The 22,765-nt window shown below is 45.0% G+C and overlaps 9 protein-coding genes across 9 annotated transcripts; 4 read left to right on the plus strand and 5 right to left on the minus strand.

The window, feature by feature from the left end:
- Positions 1-332: 332 nt before the first annotated feature.
- SERLADRAFT_472281 (uncharacterized protein) lies at positions 333-879 on the minus strand (the record flags this gene model as incomplete). The annotated part of the gene is made up of 2 exons (XM_007320489.1): positions 333-586; positions 635-879. The coding sequence occupies 2 exons, from the start codon at positions 831-833 to the stop codon at positions 501-503; spliced, it is 285 nt and encodes a 94-aa protein (XP_007320551.1).
- Positions 880-1,459: 580 nt separating this feature from the next.
- On the minus strand, positions 1,460-4,629 carry SERLADRAFT_472287 (uncharacterized protein; the record flags this gene model as incomplete). Its single annotated transcript, XM_007320490.1, has 11 exons — positions 1,460-2,016; positions 2,073-2,232; positions 2,305-2,511; positions 2,565-2,806; positions 2,870-3,303; positions 3,361-3,440; positions 3,502-3,826; positions 3,875-4,014; positions 4,077-4,202; positions 4,261-4,283; positions 4,342-4,629. The coding sequence occupies 11 exons, from the start codon at positions 4,379-4,381 to the stop codon at positions 1,661-1,663; spliced, it is 2,133 nt and encodes a 710-aa protein (XP_007320552.1).
- Positions 4,630-5,226: 597 nt separating this feature from the next.
- Positions 5,227-6,565, minus strand: cyc8 (putative terpene cyclase; the record flags this gene model as incomplete). The annotated part of the gene is made up of 3 exons (XM_007320491.1): positions 5,227-5,727; positions 5,786-6,074; positions 6,131-6,565. 3 exons carry the CDS (start codon positions 6,496-6,498, stop codon positions 5,404-5,406), a joined length of 981 nt encoding a protein of 326 aa, XP_007320553.1.
- Positions 6,566-9,588: 3,023 nt separating this feature from the next.
- Positions 9,589-10,182, minus strand: SERLADRAFT_440045 (uncharacterized protein; the record flags this gene model as incomplete). The annotated part of the gene is made up of 1 exon (XM_007320492.1): positions 9,589-10,182. One exon carries the CDS (start codon positions 10,180-10,182, stop codon positions 9,589-9,591), a length of 594 nt encoding a protein of 197 aa, XP_007320554.1.
- Positions 10,183-11,787: 1,605 nt separating this feature from the next.
- On the plus strand, positions 11,788-12,980 carry SERLADRAFT_440046 (uncharacterized protein; the record flags this gene model as incomplete). Its single annotated transcript, XM_007320493.1, has 5 exons — positions 11,788-11,817; positions 11,875-12,132; positions 12,158-12,358; positions 12,421-12,594; positions 12,645-12,980. The coding sequence occupies 5 exons, from the start codon at positions 11,788-11,790 to the stop codon at positions 12,978-12,980; spliced, it is 999 nt and encodes a 332-aa protein (XP_007320555.1).
- A 1,182-nt stretch (positions 12,981-14,162) lies between these two features.
- SERLADRAFT_371525 (uncharacterized protein) lies at positions 14,163-17,189 on the minus strand (the record flags this gene model as incomplete). Its single annotated transcript, XM_007320494.1, has 2 exons — positions 14,163-16,679; positions 16,734-17,189. The coding sequence occupies 2 exons, from the start codon at positions 17,187-17,189 to the stop codon at positions 14,163-14,165; spliced, it is 2,973 nt and encodes a 990-aa protein (XP_007320556.1).
- A 119-nt stretch (positions 17,190-17,308) lies between these two features.
- SERLADRAFT_472293 (uncharacterized protein) lies at positions 17,309-17,675 on the plus strand (the record flags this gene model as incomplete). The annotated part of the gene is made up of 1 exon (XM_007320495.1): positions 17,309-17,675. A coding segment is annotated over one exon (315 nt), but the record flags the coding sequence as incomplete, so codon positions are not given.
- A 1,143-nt stretch (positions 17,676-18,818) lies between these two features.
- On the plus strand, positions 18,819-20,086 carry SERLADRAFT_394603 (uncharacterized protein; the record flags this gene model as incomplete). The annotated part of the gene is made up of 2 exons (XM_007320496.1): positions 18,819-19,089; positions 19,146-20,086. The coding sequence occupies 2 exons, from the start codon at positions 18,921-18,923 to the stop codon at positions 19,952-19,954; spliced, it is 978 nt and encodes a 325-aa protein (XP_007320558.1).
- Positions 20,087-21,146: 1,060 nt separating this feature from the next.
- SERLADRAFT_440049 (uncharacterized protein) lies at positions 21,147-21,529 on the plus strand (the record flags this gene model as incomplete). The annotated part of the gene is made up of 2 exons (XM_007320497.1): positions 21,147-21,235; positions 21,304-21,529. The coding sequence occupies 2 exons, from the start codon at positions 21,147-21,149 to the stop codon at positions 21,527-21,529; spliced, it is 315 nt and encodes a 104-aa protein (XP_007320559.1).
- Positions 21,530-22,765: the final 1,236 nt, after the last annotated feature.

Raw genomic sequence — 22,765 nt, forward strand, 5'->3', positions numbered from 1 at the left:
TGCTCGCTGCCGGACAAAGTATAGGAATATGATGGCCGCGGTGACTGATCATGATGTTTCTGTCTCCGTTACGGTCTTTATTCCGCCTAGCTTGTGCCAATGACCTGAAGTTAAGTAGTGTGACAGTGGCATCTGAGACATGGTGTTAGCATATCTGTAGCGACTAGACGTTATTTAAATTGCGCACTTTGATAGTAAGGTGGTATTCGAGGCCTTATGAATGTTGCGTGATCGGACGCCAGGCGATTCCAGACTTGGAGAAGTTGCAGGTAGTCTCCCTTGCTTACCTAATTCAATATATGATAAGTCGATATCTTGTAAATAAGTTGCAGGTGAGTTGCATTGCTAAGATAAATAAACGTGGGAAATCGACTCGTTTCTAATAAAACAATTTCTGCTTCATCTCATGCATTATAGGGGCCTAGTATTCTCTGATATCGACTTTCATATCAATATTTGGTCTGACTAAGGGAGACTAACAGTCTGGAATAAGAATAACTTCAAGCTTGCGGCTTTGTGCAGGATTTCTCAACCGTATTCCCTGCGTCGTCTGAAGCTTCCTCGATATCAAGAAAGTAATAGTCGCCTACAGCCTGAAGTGAGCTCGGATAAATTCTCAATCCTCAAGACTTACATTGAAGAGCTGAAAATCCAACCCTCCTCTCATAGTCCCTGGTCGTTATAGACTGATTGATTTGGGCTTCTTTAACCACTGCGTAAGTAACAATGCTGAAGACATCGGAGACCGCACCGCTGGTCCCAACTGGAGAGCAACAGGAAAAAGCAGCAAGAAGGATGGAGATCATGACGATAAATAAAACATTTGCATGCATGTTAGGTAAGGAAAATCTTAGCGAGTTCAAGAAGCCCTCTATTGATACGTTGAATGCAGAAACGCTCCACATCGTATGCGCGTGCAGCATTTATACGCCGAAATGTCTGTGCCAGCGTGGTAAGGACGTCAGATCATGATGCACAGGCTTTCCTTGGTAGCATATATCAGCATTTGGATGAGGACAAAGCAGCGGAATGGGACGGGCGGTAGCTAACATCGCACTCGTGATCTCCCTCGACACAAGGGCCTGAAGTATCGACCCACATCGCCACGCGCTGTCGACATAGTGTGTAAACCTTCAATACTTTTTATCAAACTGGGTTGACAGTTGGCTCAGCAGAGATTACTTCTCACCTCACGTTAATCTGAGTCTGTGGTCGGGTGTTATTGACGACTTTTGAAAATTCTCATGGATATAGGGTTGATTTGGTGAAATTCCAAAATGCGATTAGTAGAACTTCACCGTTCTGTATAATAGCCATAATGGTCGACCTGTGGCTTGCATCACTGGGTCCACTATAACACACTAACATGTATTCACTGCATATGTTACCAAGACTGTTATATAGTTTCTCGTCGAGATGGCACAGACTATATTAATATAGGTCGAGGCGTGATTGACGTAAAGTCAAGCGCTAGCCCTCGACGTTTCAGTTGTCGACAAATACCTCTATTAATAAAATACGACCCAAGGCTGTTTGGCAGATCGATTGCAATCTATGAAACACAGGAAATCAAGCTGAATATGATGGGGATTTGTAGGAATTGCTACAAGTAGTAAGGTACATGGGATACTTTCACCTGATCAGATGTTGTTGGCATCTTTCAGTACTGTTCAATGTCTTCTCCCATAAGCGTAGCCAATGCATCGTTGCCTTGTTCCGCAGGAGCATCATACACTGCGAACGCAGCCCTCTTCCCAGTCTTGCCCTGCGATTCACCCTTAATATCGTCCGTATTCCCACCACTCGTCCACCCCTTGCCTCTGTCCGCAAACACAGCATCGCTTCTGTCTAATAGCATTTCCAGGTCTTCGTCACTCAAGACACTAGCTTTGCCTGCCTCGGTATTGGGCACCACTTGAATTTGTTCCCCTTCGATCCGGAGGAGCGATGCGGCCATCTCAGCCATGGTCGCAGGTCTGCTACGTCCAGCAGCTAAGCCAGGCATCTTGAACTTGCCTACCAAAGGCAAGGCTGTCAATCTAATATCCGATATCCATGGGATAATGACAAACCTTTAGCAATAACCAGTGCCTCGAGCTTCCGTTTTTCAGTAGCCCGCTGCATTATCTTCGTTTCAATTGTATGCGCGCTAACAAGTCTGAATATCAAAACGGGCTTCTTCTGGCCAATGCGATGAGCTCGATCTTGAGCCTGCACATCCATCTGAGGATTCTACAAACCACAAGTAACAATACTGGTGTCAGTAGTCTGTATGATGACCGTCGAATGGCAATCATGGCGCACCCAGTCCTGGTCATAGAAGATAACGGTATCGGCAGCAGTTAGGTTAATCCCAAGACCACCTGCACGCGTACTGAGCAAGAAAAGCATAGGCGCATCAGGCGCATCGCCAGATTGTTGAAATCTATTCATCTGCGCCCGTCGTTCCAACGGCGGCGTAGACCCATCAATACGGCAGATTGACCATTCCTTAAGCTCAGTAGCCCAGTCCTTAAATACGAATTAAAACAAGCTGTAAGTGCGGAAGGCAACAAAACACTGACTTCGATGATATCCAACATCGTTGTGAACTGGCTGAAAAGTAACACTTTATGCTTTCTTCTAAACAATTCGCCCAAAAGGCGCTCAAGGACCATCATCTTCCCGCTCAGGTTGATTAACTCTTCGTTCATGATTGGTTGTTGAGTCACTGGGTCGAGCGGCCAGTCGAACAAGAATGGATGGGAACAGACTTTACGCAGTTGCATGACAGCATTCTGTAGCTTCATATTATTCACCTGCTTTACTGTAAGGGGTATCAGGTTTCAGATCAAAAAACTGCAAAAGCATCGTTGAGCTCGCGACTTACAGGTAGCCTTATATCTATGATCCCTCCCAATTTCTTCTGCGTCTTCATTTCGAGTTTTTACTCCTTCCCTGTTCTCTAACATCTCGAAGTATTCATCGTCGTCCCCATCAACATCGTATCTTTTTCTCTTGCCTCTGAGCTTTCTAGGCGCGTTCATATCCACATTCGCTTTTTCCTTATTATTTGCAATTTCGTTATTTTTTCCGTTGATGAGATAGTTTCGTAAACCGCCAGCGACAATTGTGTCATACAACTCGCGTTGCCTGATACTCAAAGGGGCGTACAGGACATATTCCTTTTTCGGAGGGAGGAGTCCCTCGACATCGGCTTTGAGACGGCGCAAAAGGAAGGGTTTGAGGATGCCGTGCAAGGTATGAATGAGCACCGAAGAACGTTCAGAAGACAAATGCATCTGCATTTTACCCAGGCTAAACCTGATTCACCGATGAGCATTATGTGGCTGGTGTACTGGCATATACGAACACACGTACCATTCCTGGAAAGAATCCAGATCGTCAAATATATCAGGTAAGATAAAGTTTAGCAAAGACCACAGCTCTGCCAGATTATTCTTTGTATGGAATTATCAGCAACCAATAGGATATGCAACGACAGAAGGCAAAAATACAAACATGCAAAGGCGTTCCCGTCAGGATCATTCGTCCAGCACTCGAGTACTTTTTGATCTCCTTCATGAGTTTGCAGTCTAGATTCTTCAATCGATGTCCTTCATCTACAACGATATATCCCCATTTATAGTTTCCTAGATGTATGCGGTCTCTTATGATCATCTCATAAGTGGTGATCACGACCGGAAAAGTTACTTCAGTCTGGCGAGTGGTTGAGCCGACATCTTCATCTTCTACGAGTACAATTTCATTTGCATGTGCACCATCATCTTCTGTATCAGATATATTTTTGTTTCCCCCGACCTTGACACGTTTTCTGGAGCGCGCGCTGCCATTTTTTTCAGTAACCTCTGAATTTGATCTCCTCGTTGAATACCTGAGCTTCGCCGTTAATTTTCCATCCAGCTTGTCCTTCTTTATGGTACGATCCTGAACCTCTGGTTCTGGCTCTCGCATGACCGTCCGTCTTAGCTCCTCACGTTCGGTAGGAGTGCCGTGATACATACATACTGGAATCTAAGATGATAAACAAAGACATTGAGTCATTGACAATCGAAATCAGTAATCCTGCCACTTACGTCAGGGGCGAATTTTTGAAACTCTTCAATCCAATTATGAAGAACACTTAGTGGACAAACGATAAGAAATGGCTTGTAGTTTCGTAATTCTCTGAGATAAGCATTGAAAGCGATAGTTTGTAGAGTCTGAAAGCAAACAAACTGTCAGTTTGAAAAGCATGCGTGACTCGGATTTCAAACAAACTTTTCCCAAGCCCATTTCATCCGCTAATTGAGTGACTTGGGATTAGAAACCTCGACTTGACTTGATACCATAAGTTCGCACCTAAAATGCCAGAAACTCCGTTTTTATCCAAGCTGACCATCCACTCAACGCCCTCCAGTTGATAGTCCTTCAATTGAGCGCCAGTAATCAATTCTGGCTGTCGGAACTTGGGAATTGAAGAATTTGTCTGTTCGTCCTTGGTTTCAGTTTTCTGATGAGATACAGAGCTGCCTTCATTCTTGAGACCCTTGTCGCTGACACGTTTTCTCTTTCCCCCACGGTTCGCAGGGCGCGATTTTTTCGGTTCTTCAACTGAAACACGAGCTTGTAAAGCGGTACGTAGAGCAGAACTCTCCTTTTCCCTGTCCATCTGTATCTGCAACACGTTGGCATACGCGGACGATTTTTCAAGTAGACGAGTCAATCGCGCGAATCGTTGCTCAAAGTCCTGTAACGTATTAACGACAAATGCATTTAATGAGAAAAACGCGTAATTACTTCATCTTCTACAAAGTAAGGGCGCTCAGACGGCTGCATTAAAATACCTGTGAGCTCAGGATAAAAACGCACTATGTCTCGTACGACGCTCACCTCTCGAGAGTCTTCTTCGACGTCTGCATTCGATACTGCCTCGCTAGGAGGTGGCGATGAAGCTGCAGTGCTCTCGGGGAATGAAGACGCTTCAAAAAGTGACGGCGAGCTGGATGACATCGTCCTTGAGGCTGATAACCAAAATGCGGGCGGAAAGGGAAGGATGAGATTAATAGGGACAACAAGTTTCAGTATGTCAAAGTGGAACCAAGCCTCCTTACCGTGACATCAACAGGTCTGGCGATCGCGTTCAAGCCAGCCCTAAGGGAAAATGTGTCACGTGATCGCGCTATAACAATAGTAAACTTTGTGCCAGTGCAGCGCTTTAAGAAAAGGTCTAGATGTCGATCGATTGAGCATTATCCAAACAGAAACAATGATTTCATCGGAGCGAAAACTAAGAGATAAATATGCAGTCTACTTGTATGTAAAGCAAACACAGCAGTCGATAGATGAGTGCGAAAGATTGAAAGTGAGATTTACTAAGTAGATAGGATGGCATATAGGATATCAAAGCAGAAAAAGATCGTCCTACTCGAGAAATACCCAGCCATATGACCTCACCTGCTCTCCTTTATCCCCAAAATATCTCTCGGTTTCATAGAACCAGTTGATAGAGCCAGCGATACAATCCCGCAGACCTTGCACATACAATCGGATATCCTCGCGAGTGGCCTGCTTGTCCCAGCACGGCACAATGCGTTCGGTTTCTAGAAAAGCATCGATGCTTTGTTGCACGAGTGTCCCTGAGTACTCGAGTGCGGCCTGAACTGACATACTCTTCTCAACCATCAAAACGGTGATCAAGTTGTTCATATTTTTTTTGGTGTTATCACGTGAATATGAGACAATATCCTGACGGTTTGGAACATAGAATTAGAGACCGGTAAGTCATAAAAGCAGGGCAGCCTACCTCCGACCAAGCGATGACGTTGCATGCATTTTCCACCATCTTTCTGAAAGTTGGGTCGTCCACAACGTCCTCAGGCAAGATAAAACCATGCGTGTATTCTATCATGTCGAAAACTACCTTGAGCCCTGACGAATCTCTCCTCAGCTCAATATATGTTTCTAAATCCGGAACCACGCCACGATTTCTGGCGAGATCAACCTGTGCTGTGCGAAATGCATACAGAGAACGATCGAAACGATCATACCAGATTGGGGATTTAGAAGAAAGTCGCAATAGCCTATCTGATAGACTTGTATTTCGTTTAGCTTCATTGATACGCTTAGTATGATAACACTGGCAACTTACTGTAGAAACACGTTGCTTTGCACTACAGCATCGAATTTTTCCATGTTCGCTTCATTCGAAGCAACCAAGCGCTCAGCAGTCCACAACATTAGACTGAGCACATCCATGGATAGCCTGAGCTGAGTTGCGTCGGCTCTGGGGTAGCAAAGGGCCGCCAACAAACCAACCTTCATTGCACCCCACGATAATGCCTCACAATTTGCATTGCCTTCAGCTGGACAACCCAGACCAACCTGCTTCAACCACTTCTGGGAAGCCTGGGTAACAGGTCTGCAATGGCTATTGGCTCGCAACTCGATTGCATTGCAGAACGAGGGTAGATCAGGGAGTTGTATGCTGGCGACACTAGGTTTGGCACTGGAGTTCATGGTATGAGTATATGGAGTATGAGGAATTTCATACTGGGCGTTGGCGGAACGTAAAATCCGGTGCTCTATTGTCCAAAGCCGCCCTGCAAAAATAAAAATGTGATAGCTGTCAGGACGGGCGCAGCCGGTGATATTTTCACGCGCCCATTAAAGCAGGATGACACAGTCATCCTAATTAGGAAAGTGACTAGGAACGGCCTTCCAAGCAAGCAGGGCCAATGCAAGAAATAGTACCAATACACCGATGCTATCGGTGCGTAACAAGGTAAAGGAGTCAAGCGCAGTAATCAATGTGGCTACATAAACACGTATTGTGTACACCAGGGTTGATTGGAGTATTATGATCAAAGTAGTGAACATCGGAGGAAAGCGGACTTAACAATTGCATGAAAGCCACACATCAGGAAAGGTGCATTTTTCTTTGAGTGACTTTGAAGACTTAGACCGTCTTAGAACGAGGACTAAGACATATCAAGACATATAAGAGAGTTAAGCTTGCTAAGAATTGCATGCTCAAATTACTCTAACTGCTCCAATGCAATGCAGATCAAGACCATCAAGACCATCAAAAGTTAAAATATGTAAAATAGCGGACATCAATGACGAATTGATTAGCTTGAGTACTGATCAATCAGAGTCAAAAATGCCTATCTGGAAATGGTGGTATTACTCAATGGTGCGTTACTGGACGCGTTACTGGATGTGTTACTCTAGCGTTACTCTAGTGTTACTGATGAGGGGCATTACTCAGGCATTACTCACAGTTTTGATAGAATAACAGGAAGTGAAATTGTTATCGAAAGTGTGGTGTAAGACTTTTTGAGCATGTTTCTAAGACTAAAAACACAAGTAAGGTCAAGTCAGAACACAAGTCTCGATACAGAAAGAGTTGGTAATTCTAAGATGCTAATCCAAAAGCGTGATGATCAATAAATTTGTTGACATAGAATGATGCAAAAGCATCAAGTGAGTTATGAAACAATATCTGCCGGGGAATCCTGTCGTCACCAAAAACAGGAAGGAGATGCGTGGCTTGTAGGATACAGTCAAGGTGAATCACTTCAGTTGTTGGTGATAGGTCCTCATTGAAGTCTGGACGGACCATCCACATACTGGTGAGGTTGTCGGGCTCTTCTTGGACTTTTGAGAACCAGTGCACTAATGCACATGGGTAGAGTACATCCTGAAAGATGAAAGAAAAAAACAGTAGGATGCGGACAACATCCAATCCCTGCATCCCAGTCAACATGGGGTCCCTCTCAACAAAGACACAGTCATGCTGAGAAGGTCCTCTCCGCTGTCATGCACCAAAGTTGATTGGTAGCATGGACAGGTGTCAATAACGAAGCGAATATTCAAAAAGACTCGCCTTTGCGCCACACAGGCACAGTGCCATGTGGAATAGTAATTAATATTGCCCTTTTTGAACTTGTGGCTGATCAGCACCACCTCTATTAGGCAATCCAGTCACGCTCACCTTTGCTTTTCCATTCGGTACTTTCCGTGTTTCGGCATTTCGGCAAATTTTTGCGTCGCCACTGGCTACACATTGCATTGCGCCCTCGCTTTTGTCGTTTCCCTTACTCCCCTTCCTTTGGCTAGCCCCACCATGGGCCCCTTCCTCTCCTTTTTATTCTCACCTGACGGTCGTTTCTGGATCCCCATTCTAATCCACTTTTCCGTCACCTCCACCCTCCTCCTCCTCATTTTATTTGCACCCCCACCATTTCTGATGTCACCACTTCCTATCCGCTTCCGTCGCCGATCCGTTGACTACCACGTGCCACTGCTGATATCAGCAAAGCCCCGGTGGCTGGTTCAAATAGGGCAACAGGTCCATCTTCATGACGTCGATCTACCATCATATACTATCAAAACATCGGTCGCTCGTCTTGCCTGGTTGGAGCATGGGTGGGTAATTTTTGAGCTGGAGAAGGTTCATCCCCTTGCGTCGCCCATGTTCATTGCTGTCCCATTCACTTGGGTACACTTATATTTTGTCCATCGTCTTCGCTACAGCTACACCTACCACACGCTGCCTGGGACTCACTTGTTCCAAATTGGAACTACTCCTCTCCCTCCCTCGTTTGATCAGGTGGTCCAACACAACCAGTCCATTGGTAAGGCCATGGAACTGTCGGATTTGGACTAGGTGGTGGACCGGTGGCTCCAGTTTCTTTTTCTTCAGCAGAACATTCATTTACAGTGCGATTATTTTTGATTTTTGAATCATTTTTATGGACACATATTTTTTTAGAATGCCTGACTGACAATAAAGGAACTGTGTTGATACTGATAGTGTTTTGCCTTGCCCTTTTTTTACTGCATCTTCCCATGACATCATGATTTTCCTGCTCTCTTTTTGCTATTGGACTTTACTTTATGGCTGTACAAACCTGTGACATTACTCACAGCATTCATTGTTCTATCTCTTTCTTTTCCTTTTTTTGACAATCTTATCCTGTACTACCTACGCAGGATTCGTCAGCATACATTCCTTCCTTCATGTTCTTTCTCATTCTTTTTGCACAGCTATACTGTGCATAGCCTACTTTTCTTTTACTATATAAACCCCTGTATTTTACATTGTAAAAAGAACAAGAAATCCAATCCAGACTTCTTCTCTACTCTCAAGTTCAATACTCTGCTACTTGTGATCCAGTCTGGTCACAACACTTCCCACTTCTACCACTGTCAACTGCTGTCATCGTCACTTCCCATTTTTGAAGTCATTGTCATCCCTTTCGATTAGAGTCCTTCTGAGCACTACAGTTTGTGCGTCAGGAGCCTGCTATCACTGGGAACCTTGTCACCTCGTCATCCTTGTTGTTCTCAAACCTACCTTGTGCTACAATTAGCAAGGTAGTGCTCGTCTATACTCATCACAAACCCCCTATCCTTCTATAAATTCAACTATCCCTCCTCCTCAAAACCCACACTCATACACCTCTGGGTTTTACTTTGAAGGATCCTCATACATACCACCCCACGAACAACCAGAGCACCCACTGTTCTAGGAGGCAAAGCCCATAAACAAGTTCCGTGGAATCTGGGAGGATTGTGTGTTAGTTTGTTTTTGTGTGTGGTTTTCTAACTGCAGTTCTCATCATCGACAGCGAGAAATCCTAGAAGGGCAACAGCATTTTGGTGTGCACGCTGTACATTGTTGTGCACATTCCCCACTGAGACATAAAGAGGGTAATACTCATTGTGGCCTGTAGCAACTGAAACTGTGGTTTTGTCGCTGCCAAGGATAATTGGTACGACCATTGCCCCATGAGTAATTGGGTCTTCAGCAATCTTATCAGCTTGAGTCCTTGCCCAGTCGCCAGACATGAAGTCCTTGAATTGATGTTTTCCGTCTGCGTCAAACTCGTGAAGAGGTGCATAATCTATCTCATCTTTGAAGTCTGGATTTGAAAGCATCTTGCGTACAATAGTGTTTGGGCTACGGAACCAGACACCATGGGAACCAGCCACCCATGACGGGTTAGATGCTTCTGGGACATCTCCATTGTACGACAATGAAAATGATTCCCATGGTATCCCACCCAGTGGTATTGCATCAATGGTTTGGTACAAGTCCTGGCTATCTGTGAAGGGAACTTCTCCATTGGTGAGTCCATTCTTGAGAAGTGATGCCTTCCACAGGTTGGAGAGTGTGTCAATATCACCGGCTGACATCTGTGTTTTCTTATATAGAAACTCGGAGGTTTTGAATTCAATGTGGTCACAATATGGGGTCCAGTTGGTTGGGGATGGGTGTTGAGGAGAGATGGGTGCAGCTCCAGGAGCTATATCATGACCAAATTTGTTGCATGGCCTGTAGTAGATATCAGTTATGTGATCCTTACTACGCAATAAATCAGAATACACACCATTCAACAAAGGGTGGTATTCAACTTCATGTGGCCAATTTTCACCAGCTTGAAGCTCTGGCCCATCCTCATCTTGTGCTTGTGGTAAGTTGTCTTGGCCTTGGTCTGCAACAATGGGCTCAGATCCGGTGAAATGTGGATGGAAAGCATGTAGGTGCTGTGTGAGACCTGAAGAGTTTCAAAACCAACATTTACATCCGAGAGCTTTGCAGGACAGAGGCCGGGAGTGTTGATATTGCCGACTGGGCTGAGTTCTTGGTACTATAGCAGGAGCCATTTCTTGTGTCCGAATAGTAAGTTTTGAGGGAAAATTAGTGATAAAATAATATTGTGTGACTATAGCATAGCATTTAGCCTAACAGTGAAAAAAAAACACCCTGTTTACTACTAGTACTCACCTCAATTCAGCAGCCCCAAGCTACATCTTCACTCTTGTCAACATCCCCATCACAATAATGCAATGAGTCACCCAGTAAGTAACCCGTGCTAAAAACACAAACCAGCGCCCTGGTCTAATTCTGCTTGACACACAAACAAAAAAGCGAACTCAGACTCAGATGGCTGAAGCATTGGCAAAAAAAAACTTACTGCTGAGGAGACAGAGCGGGCCCTCAGGCTTGGCCTTGAGGCTATTGCAGCAATCAAAGATTCACAAGCGGCGGAGGATGTTGACAACTCAATGTTGATCCTCCCTCCCTCCAAGCGCATCTCAGTGCATCCCAGCAGTACACACTCAAAGACTCCTCCCCCATCTCAACCAAAATGTTGCCTAATCCGCCGAGAAAGCACACAGCACGTACCCAATAGTGAGGAAGAAAGTTTGTCCAGCGATTATAGCATGGAGGTGGATGAAACTGGATCCCAGCCTACTATTGAAGATATAGGATCCCATGACAAATTATGACATTTGTTTATAGTATGAGAAAACATGCATTGGCCAGGGCTTGAACCTGGGACTCCAGCTTTCATGGTCTGGAGCTTTTACCAACTAAGCTACCAAGGCGTACTTGGAAAGCATACTGATTGGTTGCATGCCCAGAAGGTCCAGAATCACTGTACACGGGTGCGGATCCCATTGTGTTGTGATATCTATCACAGCATCTCATCCACCACTGCTACCATCAGAGACTCGGAGGCCCCAAAACTCAAGGGTCTAGTCAACAACTGGGCTTCAAAGGTTGCTATCAGTGCAAGAACAATCAATGGAGCAAGTTTAAACTCTACTGGCGGAGGATCATCTCAGGCTGCCAGCCGTGCTTCCATCTTATCAAAAATCTCAAGCACTCAAATCATGCAAACATCGGTCACATCTGAGTCACTAGGTTCAAAACAGCCACAACTGGAAGAAGAATACACTATATAACATGATGGCGGTTTTGAGGATGAGGATGAAAGTGAAGAACATGCAGCAATGACTGGGAAGCAAAGGATAGATAATTTGGTATGTCTCCACTCACATATCCATGGTTAACTTGACCATCACATATAATTCTCGCAGAAGATGATCAAAATTGAAGAAAATACCCTTATCACTGAGCCCACCAAGGCAAAAAACAGCAATCTGCCCCAAGGATGTCTTCAAGGAAATAGGTGGCGCTCTGTCTTCATACCAACATACGAGAAATTATTGGGAACAACTGAGAATCCCTGGATGGCAAGTGATCACAAGTCCTTGGAAGCTATCCAGGCTACCTGGAATACCGTCTATCCAGATATCAAGTACAGGGCCACTCTGAATGACGCTGTCTGCCACGTAGTAAGCTCTTTATCTTTTATTATAGCACTTACATTCTCTCAATGAAAATACAGCTTGGCCAACGTGTATACGAATGGCGTGCAATGGTGCCACAGCATATGCAATGGTGGACCAGCTCTTTGAGTCTGAGCCAGATTTCAGCACCTACGAAGCACGTCAAGAATTCTCAAAATCAATGGTTAGCGATCTTGCATTTTTATATGCAAATCTTGGTGACAAAATATCTGTGAGTTTTACCGGTGTAATAATTGTCTATTCACGGCGCGCTAATCTAAACTAATTTACAAGGATTATCGGGGCGTATTTCGATCACCATTTATCTTACAGACATTCGCATCCCACCTCAACTCAATCAATGGCGCTATCAATGTTGAGGCCCTTCGCGCACCTGGTACACATGAACAATCCTCAGACACAGATAAATTCCCACCTCTAGGCGCCCTAGCAATGTCGGCCGCAGCTGTACGTTCCTTGCTGCTGTTAAAATTCAAATTTTCTAACTGTTGTTCTAGATTGAGCGAATTCTGACTTTGTGGGCAAATCACAAAGTTCATTGGGAGCCCAAGATTCAACGCTCGGGCCAGGCAAAACCAATCAAATCTTATCTTAAGCCCATCCCCAAACTCAACAAGGCGACGGGCAAAGAAACCGGCAGCCATGGGAATTTCTCAGAAACTAACTGGGGTACAGTGACACGGAACTATCATACCTCTATGAAGAAGCTCCAGCTGGGCACGCTTGAAGACATTGTTGAACAAGCCCAGGTATATGTGAAAGGGAGTTCTCGGTGTGGTTCTGAGGGGGACAGCGATGAGGTTGATCCTCGCGCCTGCCTTATGGATATTTAATCACAGTATGTTCAGACTCTCACCCCGCTCATTCTGTTTATTGCAGCTAATCAGTATACCAATCCACTAGTCATTTTGTCCGAGTCTGTACATGAATGTTTGCTTTCTTGCTATCAATGTTATAATAAGATATGCTTTTGGTACATTTTAAGATCTCTCAAGATACTTCTAAGGAATATTTTTTAAGCTGCTATAAGCATCAATAGAATTTTGAAGGTGTTTTTGTAACATTTTCAAGATGAATTAAAGATGGTTCTAAGCTGGTTCTAAGAATAAAGTAAGCATGAAATAAGGAAGTTTCAGAAATTGCACCTGCTTATTTTGTCTTATCCGGTCTTTGCGGGAGTGAATCTCAGCATCAGTTTAAGCCAAAAAAGAGACTTTAAGACGCATCAAAGGCACTCAAAGAAAAATGCACCTTTCCTGATGCACGCCCACCGTACACCGTTTCGTCCAGGTGAGTCGGACTGATGTGATGAAACACCTGTCGGTCCAAAAAGCTCTGTCAGCGAATCGGCTACCAGCAGACACTACGCCTGGTTACCGCCGCTATGCAACTTCATTTTGCTCTTAGGGGGTACATGGACGAGATATAGCTGCCTTCCATGTCTGTTAATTCATTGATTCGTCCAAATCACTTCATTCAAATACAGTCACATACTGTCTTTCGAAAGAAACGTATTAGAGCGTCTCCGAGCTTAAAGGGACCGGCTTTCGAACATTCGAAGCCTTCTTACAACGGACTCGGAAGACCTGGATCCCAATCCATAGCTCCACCGATGACCATTACCGCGGACTGAGGGCTTCAACGTAATCCGAGATGTCATGTCTTGGAAGCGCCACTGGCTTTCCCTCACCACGAGGTACCGTACGACGGTGAACTCCATAAAGAGTAATCACAATGATAAACTTGGCTACCTCTACTTCTGCGATTCAAATCAGTTTGTTGAAATCGTATCCACTGCACCACAGTGTCAGTTCGGTCGGTCACGTTGAGCATAAACACATACAGAAACCCAACCACACTTAGCGATTCCCACTAGACAACTCAAAGCTACAAATACTAGTTTGATGAAGACGTGATTATTGGCCTCGATAAATAATTTTGCTAAAATATGAACTGCCAGTCTATTGATTGCGGGATATTATCCGCAAACATACGATGACACACACACTCTACACTCATGCAATGGCCTGAAATATTTTAGTTATCCGTTCTCGGATCCTATCCACTCCGATGACCACGCCAATCAAGGCACCAAGGTCGATGGCTATTAGCGAAACCGCAGCGAACATGTACCTGGGCGCGAATATCTTCCATACCATTAGGTGCCTCCGTAGCGCAGCAGCACTTCCTGCACTCCCCAACAGAAGTGTAGAATAGTACAATGATATACCTAGGGCTGCTCGCAGAGAAGGTATTGATAACGATGGAGGTGGTAAGGGGGGAAGGTTCCATAGGACAAGCAGAGGAGATGCGAGTGCGAGGAGGAAGTGTGGGCCAAGAGTATTCAGTATTACGGTAGCCTGCGAAAAAGGGAATACTACGTTTTTTGCAAGCACAAACGCAGTTTTCCATTGCATAGAAGGGATCGTAGGTTGGTGCCCGGTCCCATGGAATGCGTGAATACCCAGAAGGGCAAGCGGCACAATTTTAGAGAACGTGAGTGGAACCCTGATGTGTGACAAATCCAAATCTGAGATACTGGAAGGATTTCCGGATGTAAAGGCAGCATTCAAACCAACCACATCTCGAACGCCGTCGGCAACCTCTAGGTAAGCCAACAGCGCGATGGTTGTCAATCCGAGTATTATCTGGCCTGTCAATTGTGTCGTAGCCCAAACGAGAGCTAAAAAGATAGACCAAAATATGAGGTAAGGTGAACCAAATGCATTTGCAAAACCCAGGACAGTGACTTGTTTCTTTTCATCCTGATCGTGGGTTGTCCCTTTAGTCTCAGTGTCCACTTGTTGGTCCCGTTGTATTTCGAGGCACACCGGGACGACTCTCCAGACTGCCAGGCCAACGACCGCCATGCCCACGATTACACCTCTAGCCATGATAGTCCTGATGACCCTCAGATTATCACCAGCGAGTTCATCAAAAAGATCTGCTGATTGGGCCCATTCAAGCATCCAGAATAAGCTTCCAGCTACAAGTGCTGGAGTTAGGAAATACGGCAAGAAAAAGGCGGCGAGACACCCATCTGACTTCGAAGTGCTCAATATTTTCTTCATTATTCTAGGCAAGGCAAAGGACGTAGGGAGGGCTAGGAAAAGGGGGAGCAAATGGGGAGCTGAGGACGAGGATGAGGAATAGAAAGAGACAAGACAGTGTATTTGTTGTTCTTCTCTGCACACAGTGCTCATAGCCATAAGCCGGACGCAAATCGCGAAAACAGCAGAGTAACCCAGGATGCGATAACGAAGGCGAGGAGTCGGAGCGGTGAATCCGGTCAAAACACTGGGAACCATGGACGTTAACAGGAGATAGAGAACAAGTCTATCCTCCCAGATTGTGAATGAGTTTGAGGCAAAGCATAGTGCGTGCAAGACGAGAGGAAGAGATATCGATTTCAGCGCATTGAAAGAAAATGATGCGTAGGAAGAGATGATGATCACGAGAGACGATATAAATGCGCTGCTGAAAATTATCGAGTGACTTGCACCAATTCCTTCGACTCGGCTCTTAAGGAGGAAATACACAGCCGTTCCTGCGACTGCACCACCTACTATGCCAAACAAGCATCTTGATAACTGATCACTAAGCCACTGTTCGGGTTTATCAGAGTAGTTGAGACCTAGATAAAGGACAAGGCCAGCTAGCACGCCGGCGATAATCACAGCTAGTCCGCAACCGATTAAAATACTGTTGAATTGCGCCCAAAGCACACGGCATGAAGACAGTACAAGACGGTTATAGTCGAACAAAGAAGCCACCCGCTCCTCGGACGAAGTTGATTGAGATGCAGCCCACGCGCTCTGAAAGTCGAGCCAAGCGGCGTCTAACTCCTTACCAGAGGACGTTGCACGGTAGGTTTCGGTATATTTTTGGATCTGTACAGCATTGGCATCCAAAGCTTGTTCTAGTATGTAGTGTTCGGTGTCTCGATCAAATAATTCAGGAATGATACTCCCAAGGTTGTTGAATGGTATTGGCAGCCCGAGAAGCAAAGATAATGATGGCACTATATCAACTTGTTGAATAAGGCGGTGAGGAACTGAAGCTCCTGGGAAAACGATGTTGGGCAAGATGGTTTGTGGTATCGAAGAGGTGCGCCCTGAAAGTATTGGTCCTTTGCTATAGATCCAAACCGCAGACATTGTCTCTAAGACGCTGTCTCCGCCGTGATTTCCTGTCCTGTCCATTCCATGATCTCCTATGACAACAAGGAGTGTATCGTCTTCCAGAAGATCAACAACGCGAATCAACAAGTCGTTCATCTGTGCCAATTTAGCTCTCATAGTAGGGTGGTCAGGTCCAACGCGGTGGCCAGCATGATCAACACCTAGGCCATGAGCAATCGCAAAATCCCAAGACAAGGTGCGATCACTTAGTAAGGGAAGTAAGTGCATGACGACACCCTCATCTACCGTATGAAGATCTTCAACATTGAAAGAGTCGTATGGAAAAGACATGTTGGATTCAAAAATATCCGGGAAAACAGTAGTCCACGTGTCGTCGCCCATGAAAGCAATCTTCCTCAAAATTTTAAGAGAACGTGCAAAGAGACATGCATGAATTGTTCTCACCTTTCTACCTGCAACTTGCAACTGATGTATGAGCGAATCTTCCTCGATAGCAGATCCGCCAAAGCTGGAGCCAATATCCACGAAGGTGGGCAGAGAGCCGGTAGTGAGGCCCTTGATCCGCTGTAAAGTTGTCGTCGGGGGATCTGCGTAAGCATTGAATATAAAAGATCGTTCTGGATGTTGTTCTGTGAGCTCGCGTGGAAGCGTTAAGATATTGTGGTGGTATGGAGAAGCTGGGTGTGGAGGATCATTGGAGATGAAATCGAACCGAAGGGCGTCTATAACGAGCAATATAGCTTTTTTATGGGTAGCGAGAGATGTGCAGACATCGTGCGAGCAGATGCTCGAGTCTGAAAGCGATAGACGATTGAGGAGAAAGCCTTTTGTAAAGAGATAAATCCCCGCCAGGTGTACAAAAAGCACCCACAGAAGGAGGTAAATCTGCTTGGACAACATCAAGTCTCATACGTCTTTCCGGAACACCTTCAACTCCAACCCAGGGATAGCCAAACCCCCCAAGCCAGGCGTAGCACGTGATCCATGATCACCACCAAGGTATGGCGGAGTTGCCACACACACGCGCACCGTCTTTCATCTTTTCATTCAGTCCAGCCAAGTGCCACAACATGGAAAAGCTCAACTGTTGGGTCTACGGTGAAGATGTTGAAAGGATCTCGACTGTCGACATCTCAAGTTCAGAGACTGTCTACGACCTCAAAGAAGCCATCAAGAACAAGAACTCCTCACAGTTCCGTGATGTGGAAGCAAAGTATCTCGATCTCTACTCCATTTGCCTTCCTGACGATGAGCAACTGGAAGGCAAACTTAGTCGGTGGGATCATTCAAAGGAAATGAAGCTCACCAGACGATCCAAATTATCAACCCTTTTCCCCAAGTCTAAGGAAGGGGTGTGGTTCATCATCGTCCGTGCACCCAGTTCTTGTACGCATTTATCACTGTATCCTATTACCCTTCTGACGGCAAACTTTATGACTCAGTTTCACGCAAAATTGAAGTCCCAGATTTGACTATTAACTGCTGGGTGCGCGGTGACAAAATCAGCGCCATCTTTACTGTCAAGGTCTCAAGTTCAGAGACTGTCTACGACCTCAAAGAAATCATCAAGGACAAGAGGTTTGTCACGTTCCGCGATGTGGAGGCGACCAATCTCGAACTCTACAAAGTTTCCTTTCCATATGAAGGAGGTGATTCACTTGAAGGTGTGCTCAGCAATCTCACCAGTCCCAGTCTGGAAAATCCTCTGGAGGCGGGGCAGCAGTTGTCAGATGTTTTTACGCAACCGCCTGCCAGAAACCAACTTCACCTTATCATTGGTATGTGGCACTTGCAATTCCAACTCAACCTCAATCATGATGATCATTCTCTTCACATTACCAGACGTGCTTTCCATCAAATCTTGGATTCGAGGGGCAGATCTTGCGGGTTGCTTTCAAGTCACAATACCAGCGAAGGCCGGTATTCGCGATCTCAACACTTCGATCAAGGCGGCATACAGTGGTATTATACCCTTTGCTGACTTCAGAGTTTACAAGGTTACAGCAAACAACGATGACGAGCTCCACGAGATTCTTGGTGCTACAGGATCGGGTCAAATGCTGCAAGGGACTGTGATTCTGAAGGAGGTCTTCGATGACGTCCCTTTTCTTCAGATGCCACGTGTTGTCGTCGAGCTACTCGATGAAAGTAAGCAAAAAGCATGACGGTATTGGCTCGTACTCACCCAAGCTCACAGAGATAACGGGACATCCTCCATCGGCATATCGTCACGTAGGAAATGGCGATCCGATCGCGACTGCACGCAATAAATTCCTAATATCCACTCCAAAGGAGAAGCCTTCAGCCACTGGCACCCCGTCTGAATTTCGGAGACGACAGAATAATTCACAACACCTTAAATCTATACCCTGTGGTCGTCCTCGCGAATATGAGGAAACTATCCCCGTAACCCTCTTACATCCTGTCTTTGGCCAGTTTCTTGATGACTGTCAGACTATTGATGTAACAGCTGACGACAACAGTTTCGTCGAGCACCTCGCGATAGCCATGTCGGCCTTGTATGAAAACGAGAATGGACGGCTTGAAGCTGTTGACAAGGTATTTCAAAAGTACCGCTTCCACTTCACCATCACCAAAACGAAAACTACTGCATATATTACGGATGCAGACATGCAATCCCAAGGACATCGTTATGTGATCGCCGAATACAAGAACGAAACCGGGAATGCATCAGCCGAGCCGTATTTCCAAGCCATAGGATACTACCTGGAGGGGACGAGAGATAAGGCTGTCAAATTCAGCAGATCCCCTTTGCCCTGCCTCCTTCTCGCCATTTTCGGTTGGTCCCTGCATACTGTACTGGTTCTATGGGGAGCTAATTGGTTCTTTCTGCAGGGCCACATATAGTGTTTGCCGGTGCCGCATGGAATTTGCGTCCGACGGTACAGATCTTGTCAACACCTATTGCGTTTCACTTTCATTCCACCGATATCCACAATCGACTTACTGTGACACGTCACATGGCCGCTTTTCGCAAAGCTGCCGAAAGGCTGAATGAGTATTACGAAAACCTGACAGAAACCCCTCTTCTTACTTCCGCACCAGTCCCCCCTCATATGTTCGCGTACCCAACGAGTTACAGATCGCTTCACAGCAATACACTGAAACATTTCCGGTACGTGATAGAACTGGACTCTGACAAGCTCGTCTTTTCCGGAACTGAGGACGAAGGCGATCATATCTGTATCAAATTCGTTCGAACTTATTCGTGTGATGCCCATAAACACTTTGCATCTTTGGGATGTGCCCCAGCCTTGCGAGGGTTCGAAAAGATCGCCGGTGGCTGGTTCATGGTGGTCATGGACATGCTCCCTGCCGACTTTGAGATGCTGAGTGCCCGCACGGGACGGCTCCCCCTTTCTGTCTTCACCGATATATCCGCAAAACTGGAAAGTCTTCACGAAGCTGGTTACGTCCATGGCGATATTCGCGACACGAATATTATGGTGTCCAAGACCAACAAAACACAGTTCATGATCGTCGACTTTGACTGGGCAGGAAGCATTGAGGAGGCACGCTACCCAGCTGGTGTCAATCACATAGACATATCCAGGCCACTGGAAGCTCGCGACGGGAAAAAGATCTTGAAGGATCACGACATTTTTATGCTCCAAGACATGAAAAATTCCAAATTCATGGATTAGGTGTATTCTATTTGTATCATGATGTAGCAAAATTGTCATGCTGAGTGATATGTATTCTATATGGTTTTTGTAACTGAGTAAAGGTTCAGGCTAGGAATGACAGTGATTTCAATAAAATATGACGCTGGATTTGCACAAAAATCCACACAGTTGCCTTGAGAAAGAGCTGGATCGTAAAGCAAAGCCTTGTTACAATGGCCCTTATGAAATTGTGTGATGTACTAAAGGAGGATTGTATGTTCTGAAAGAAATGGATGGATCAGTATCACAAAGAGCAATTGCAGCATTTCGACTACTTTCCTATTTCAACCAACAGTCTATGCCCCTCCTGGATGAACTGGATGACCATGATGACAACCTAGATGAGCCTGAAGATGAACCTGACTATGAGCATAACAACTCAGATGATGAAGATGACAATTAATGACTTACCAGAATAAATTTTATGACCACATGACCCCTTAATGTGTTGCCATGTTTCATTCCCTATGACCCTACCTTTATGGAAGCAACTGGGGACAGTTGCAATTTCAAGTTGTCCGTGGATGTCATGAACCAAAGTTGATTGGTAGCATGGACAGGTGTCAATAATGAAGCGAATATTCAAAAGACTCGCCTTTGCGCCACACAGGCACAGTGCCACGTGGAATAGTAATTAATATTGCCTTTTTCGAACTTGTGGCTGATCAGCACCACCTCTATTAGGCAATCCAGTCACGCTCACCTTTGCTTTCCATTCGGTACTTTTGGCAATTTTTTGCATTGCCACTGGCTACACATTGCATTTTGCCCTCGCTTTTGCTGCTGTTACAAACTGTATTCGCTAGTACTTTATTTTCTTTTCCTAAGTAGCTACATACCGCTACTTACCAACCTATTCCCACATACCATTACCTATTATGGTACCACCTGTCTCTGTTTGTTCAACACAAACACCTACCCTAAACTAGGGACTATATATATATGCCTGTATTGTAGTTACCATCTCCAATACAATTGTACACTTCAACAGTGTAATTTGGTATTCATCAGTTGAAAACCTCATCATCAGAATACATCTCAAACCCGTTCACAAATGGGCTTATCAGAAACCACTTGTACATCCAGAACTCAGTGTTACCAGGCTTGCACATTCCAAGTGTAACAAAATAATCACATTCCATATCCATATCCCATACTTTATAGCAAAGGGATGAAAAAGATGATAAAACATTGCAAAGAAGGAGACCCACCACCAGGGCACAAACCAAAGCAGAACCAACACAGACAGCAACACCCCCAGTATTGTCTAGACAAGGAAGGATAGCAGCACCACCTCTCTTTCCTGACGTCACTTGGTTCCACACCAGAGAACAAGCAGACGCCTTCTACGAGGCCAGAGCACATTGGCTACAGCTTTACGCAGACAGCCACCCACAGCTAATACCCAGAACCCAACACGATCCCCCAGTAACCACAGAAAACATCTACAACAAAAACACCTTTGAAGAATACGCAGCAGAAGGCCAACCAATACCACCTCCCACACCACAGATACTTCCCACAGTACCCAACCCACCAAGTTTGGACAAATAGACAACTTTGATGGAATGGCGGACAGAGTAAATGTATGGATGCTATCAGCAAAAGCATACTTTGATGTGAATGATAACATCTATGACTCAGACAAGAAAAAGGTCTTCAAAGTCCTTTCTCACATGAAAGAAGGAGCAGCCTTAGCATGGAAGGAGACCAAATTGACAGAGTACACGGGACCTTTATTACCGCAGATGTAAAAGCAACGGCCAGCGTGGTATTCATGATGATGAAAATGGAAACAGGAGAAACAGCTGTAAAATTCAACTCCTATTTCATGGTAGAAGCTGGGAAGAGCGGCTTGAACAATGAAGGACTAATCATGGTGTATAAAAGTTCTATATGTCTATACCTCCTTTAGAATATACTTAACTCCACACAACCCAAAAATATTGCAGGATGGATCAGCACCGTTGCAGGCCTAGATGCCAATTGGATGAACTCAAATAGCATCAGCAAAGGAAAATGGGGAAAGAAAGGAGAAAAGAAGAAAGAAGAGAAGGGAGGAAGAAGTCAATTGTCTTTGGCAAAACAATTAACCAAGGATGAAGAAGACTCACTCAAAAGAGAAGGGCAATGCTTTATATGCAAAGAACAAGGACACATGTCACAATTCTGTCCAGAAAAGAAGAAAAGAAAACAGCTGGACCAAAGAATCAGAATGGCAGAGGCTGTAGAAAAAGATGAGATAGAAACAGTGGTGGAAGACAGAAAAGGAATTTTAATTTCTCATATCCTCAAAATGTGGAGAGAACTCAACAAAGCAGATCGAGCCAGCACCATTGATGAATTAGAAAAAGAGGGTTTTTATAAGGATGACCCACACCAATGTTGGTACTGTCCAAAAGAGCTGTTATAACAATAGCCACAATCAGTTTGAAACTTGTTGTGAATTCATACCACATGACAACAAAAAACCATTGGAACAAAAGCATTAATAGACTCAGGGGCAACAGATGACTTCATGGACATAAAATTTGCAATCACGCACTGCCTACCACTCAACAAACTTGAAATGCCCATCATGTGCAAAAACGTAGATGTAACCATCAGTAGCGGAGGAAAAATCACCCACTACACCTATCAATGAATAGAAGCAGGAGGAAGGAATGCCACATGCATATTCCTCATCACCAGATTAGGAGGAGAAGACATTCTCCTCGGATACCTGTGGCTCAACAAAGTTAACCCCACAATAGACTGGACATCAAAAAGTGTAGACACCCAACATGCTAT

The sequence above is a fragment of the Serpula lacrymans genome (genome assembly GCF_000218685.1).
Source record: "Serpula lacrymans var. lacrymans S7.9 unplaced genomic scaffold SERLAscaffold_9, whole genome shotgun sequence".
Lineage (NCBI taxonomy): Eukaryota > Fungi > Basidiomycota > Agaricomycetes > Boletales > Serpulaceae > Serpula > Serpula lacrymans.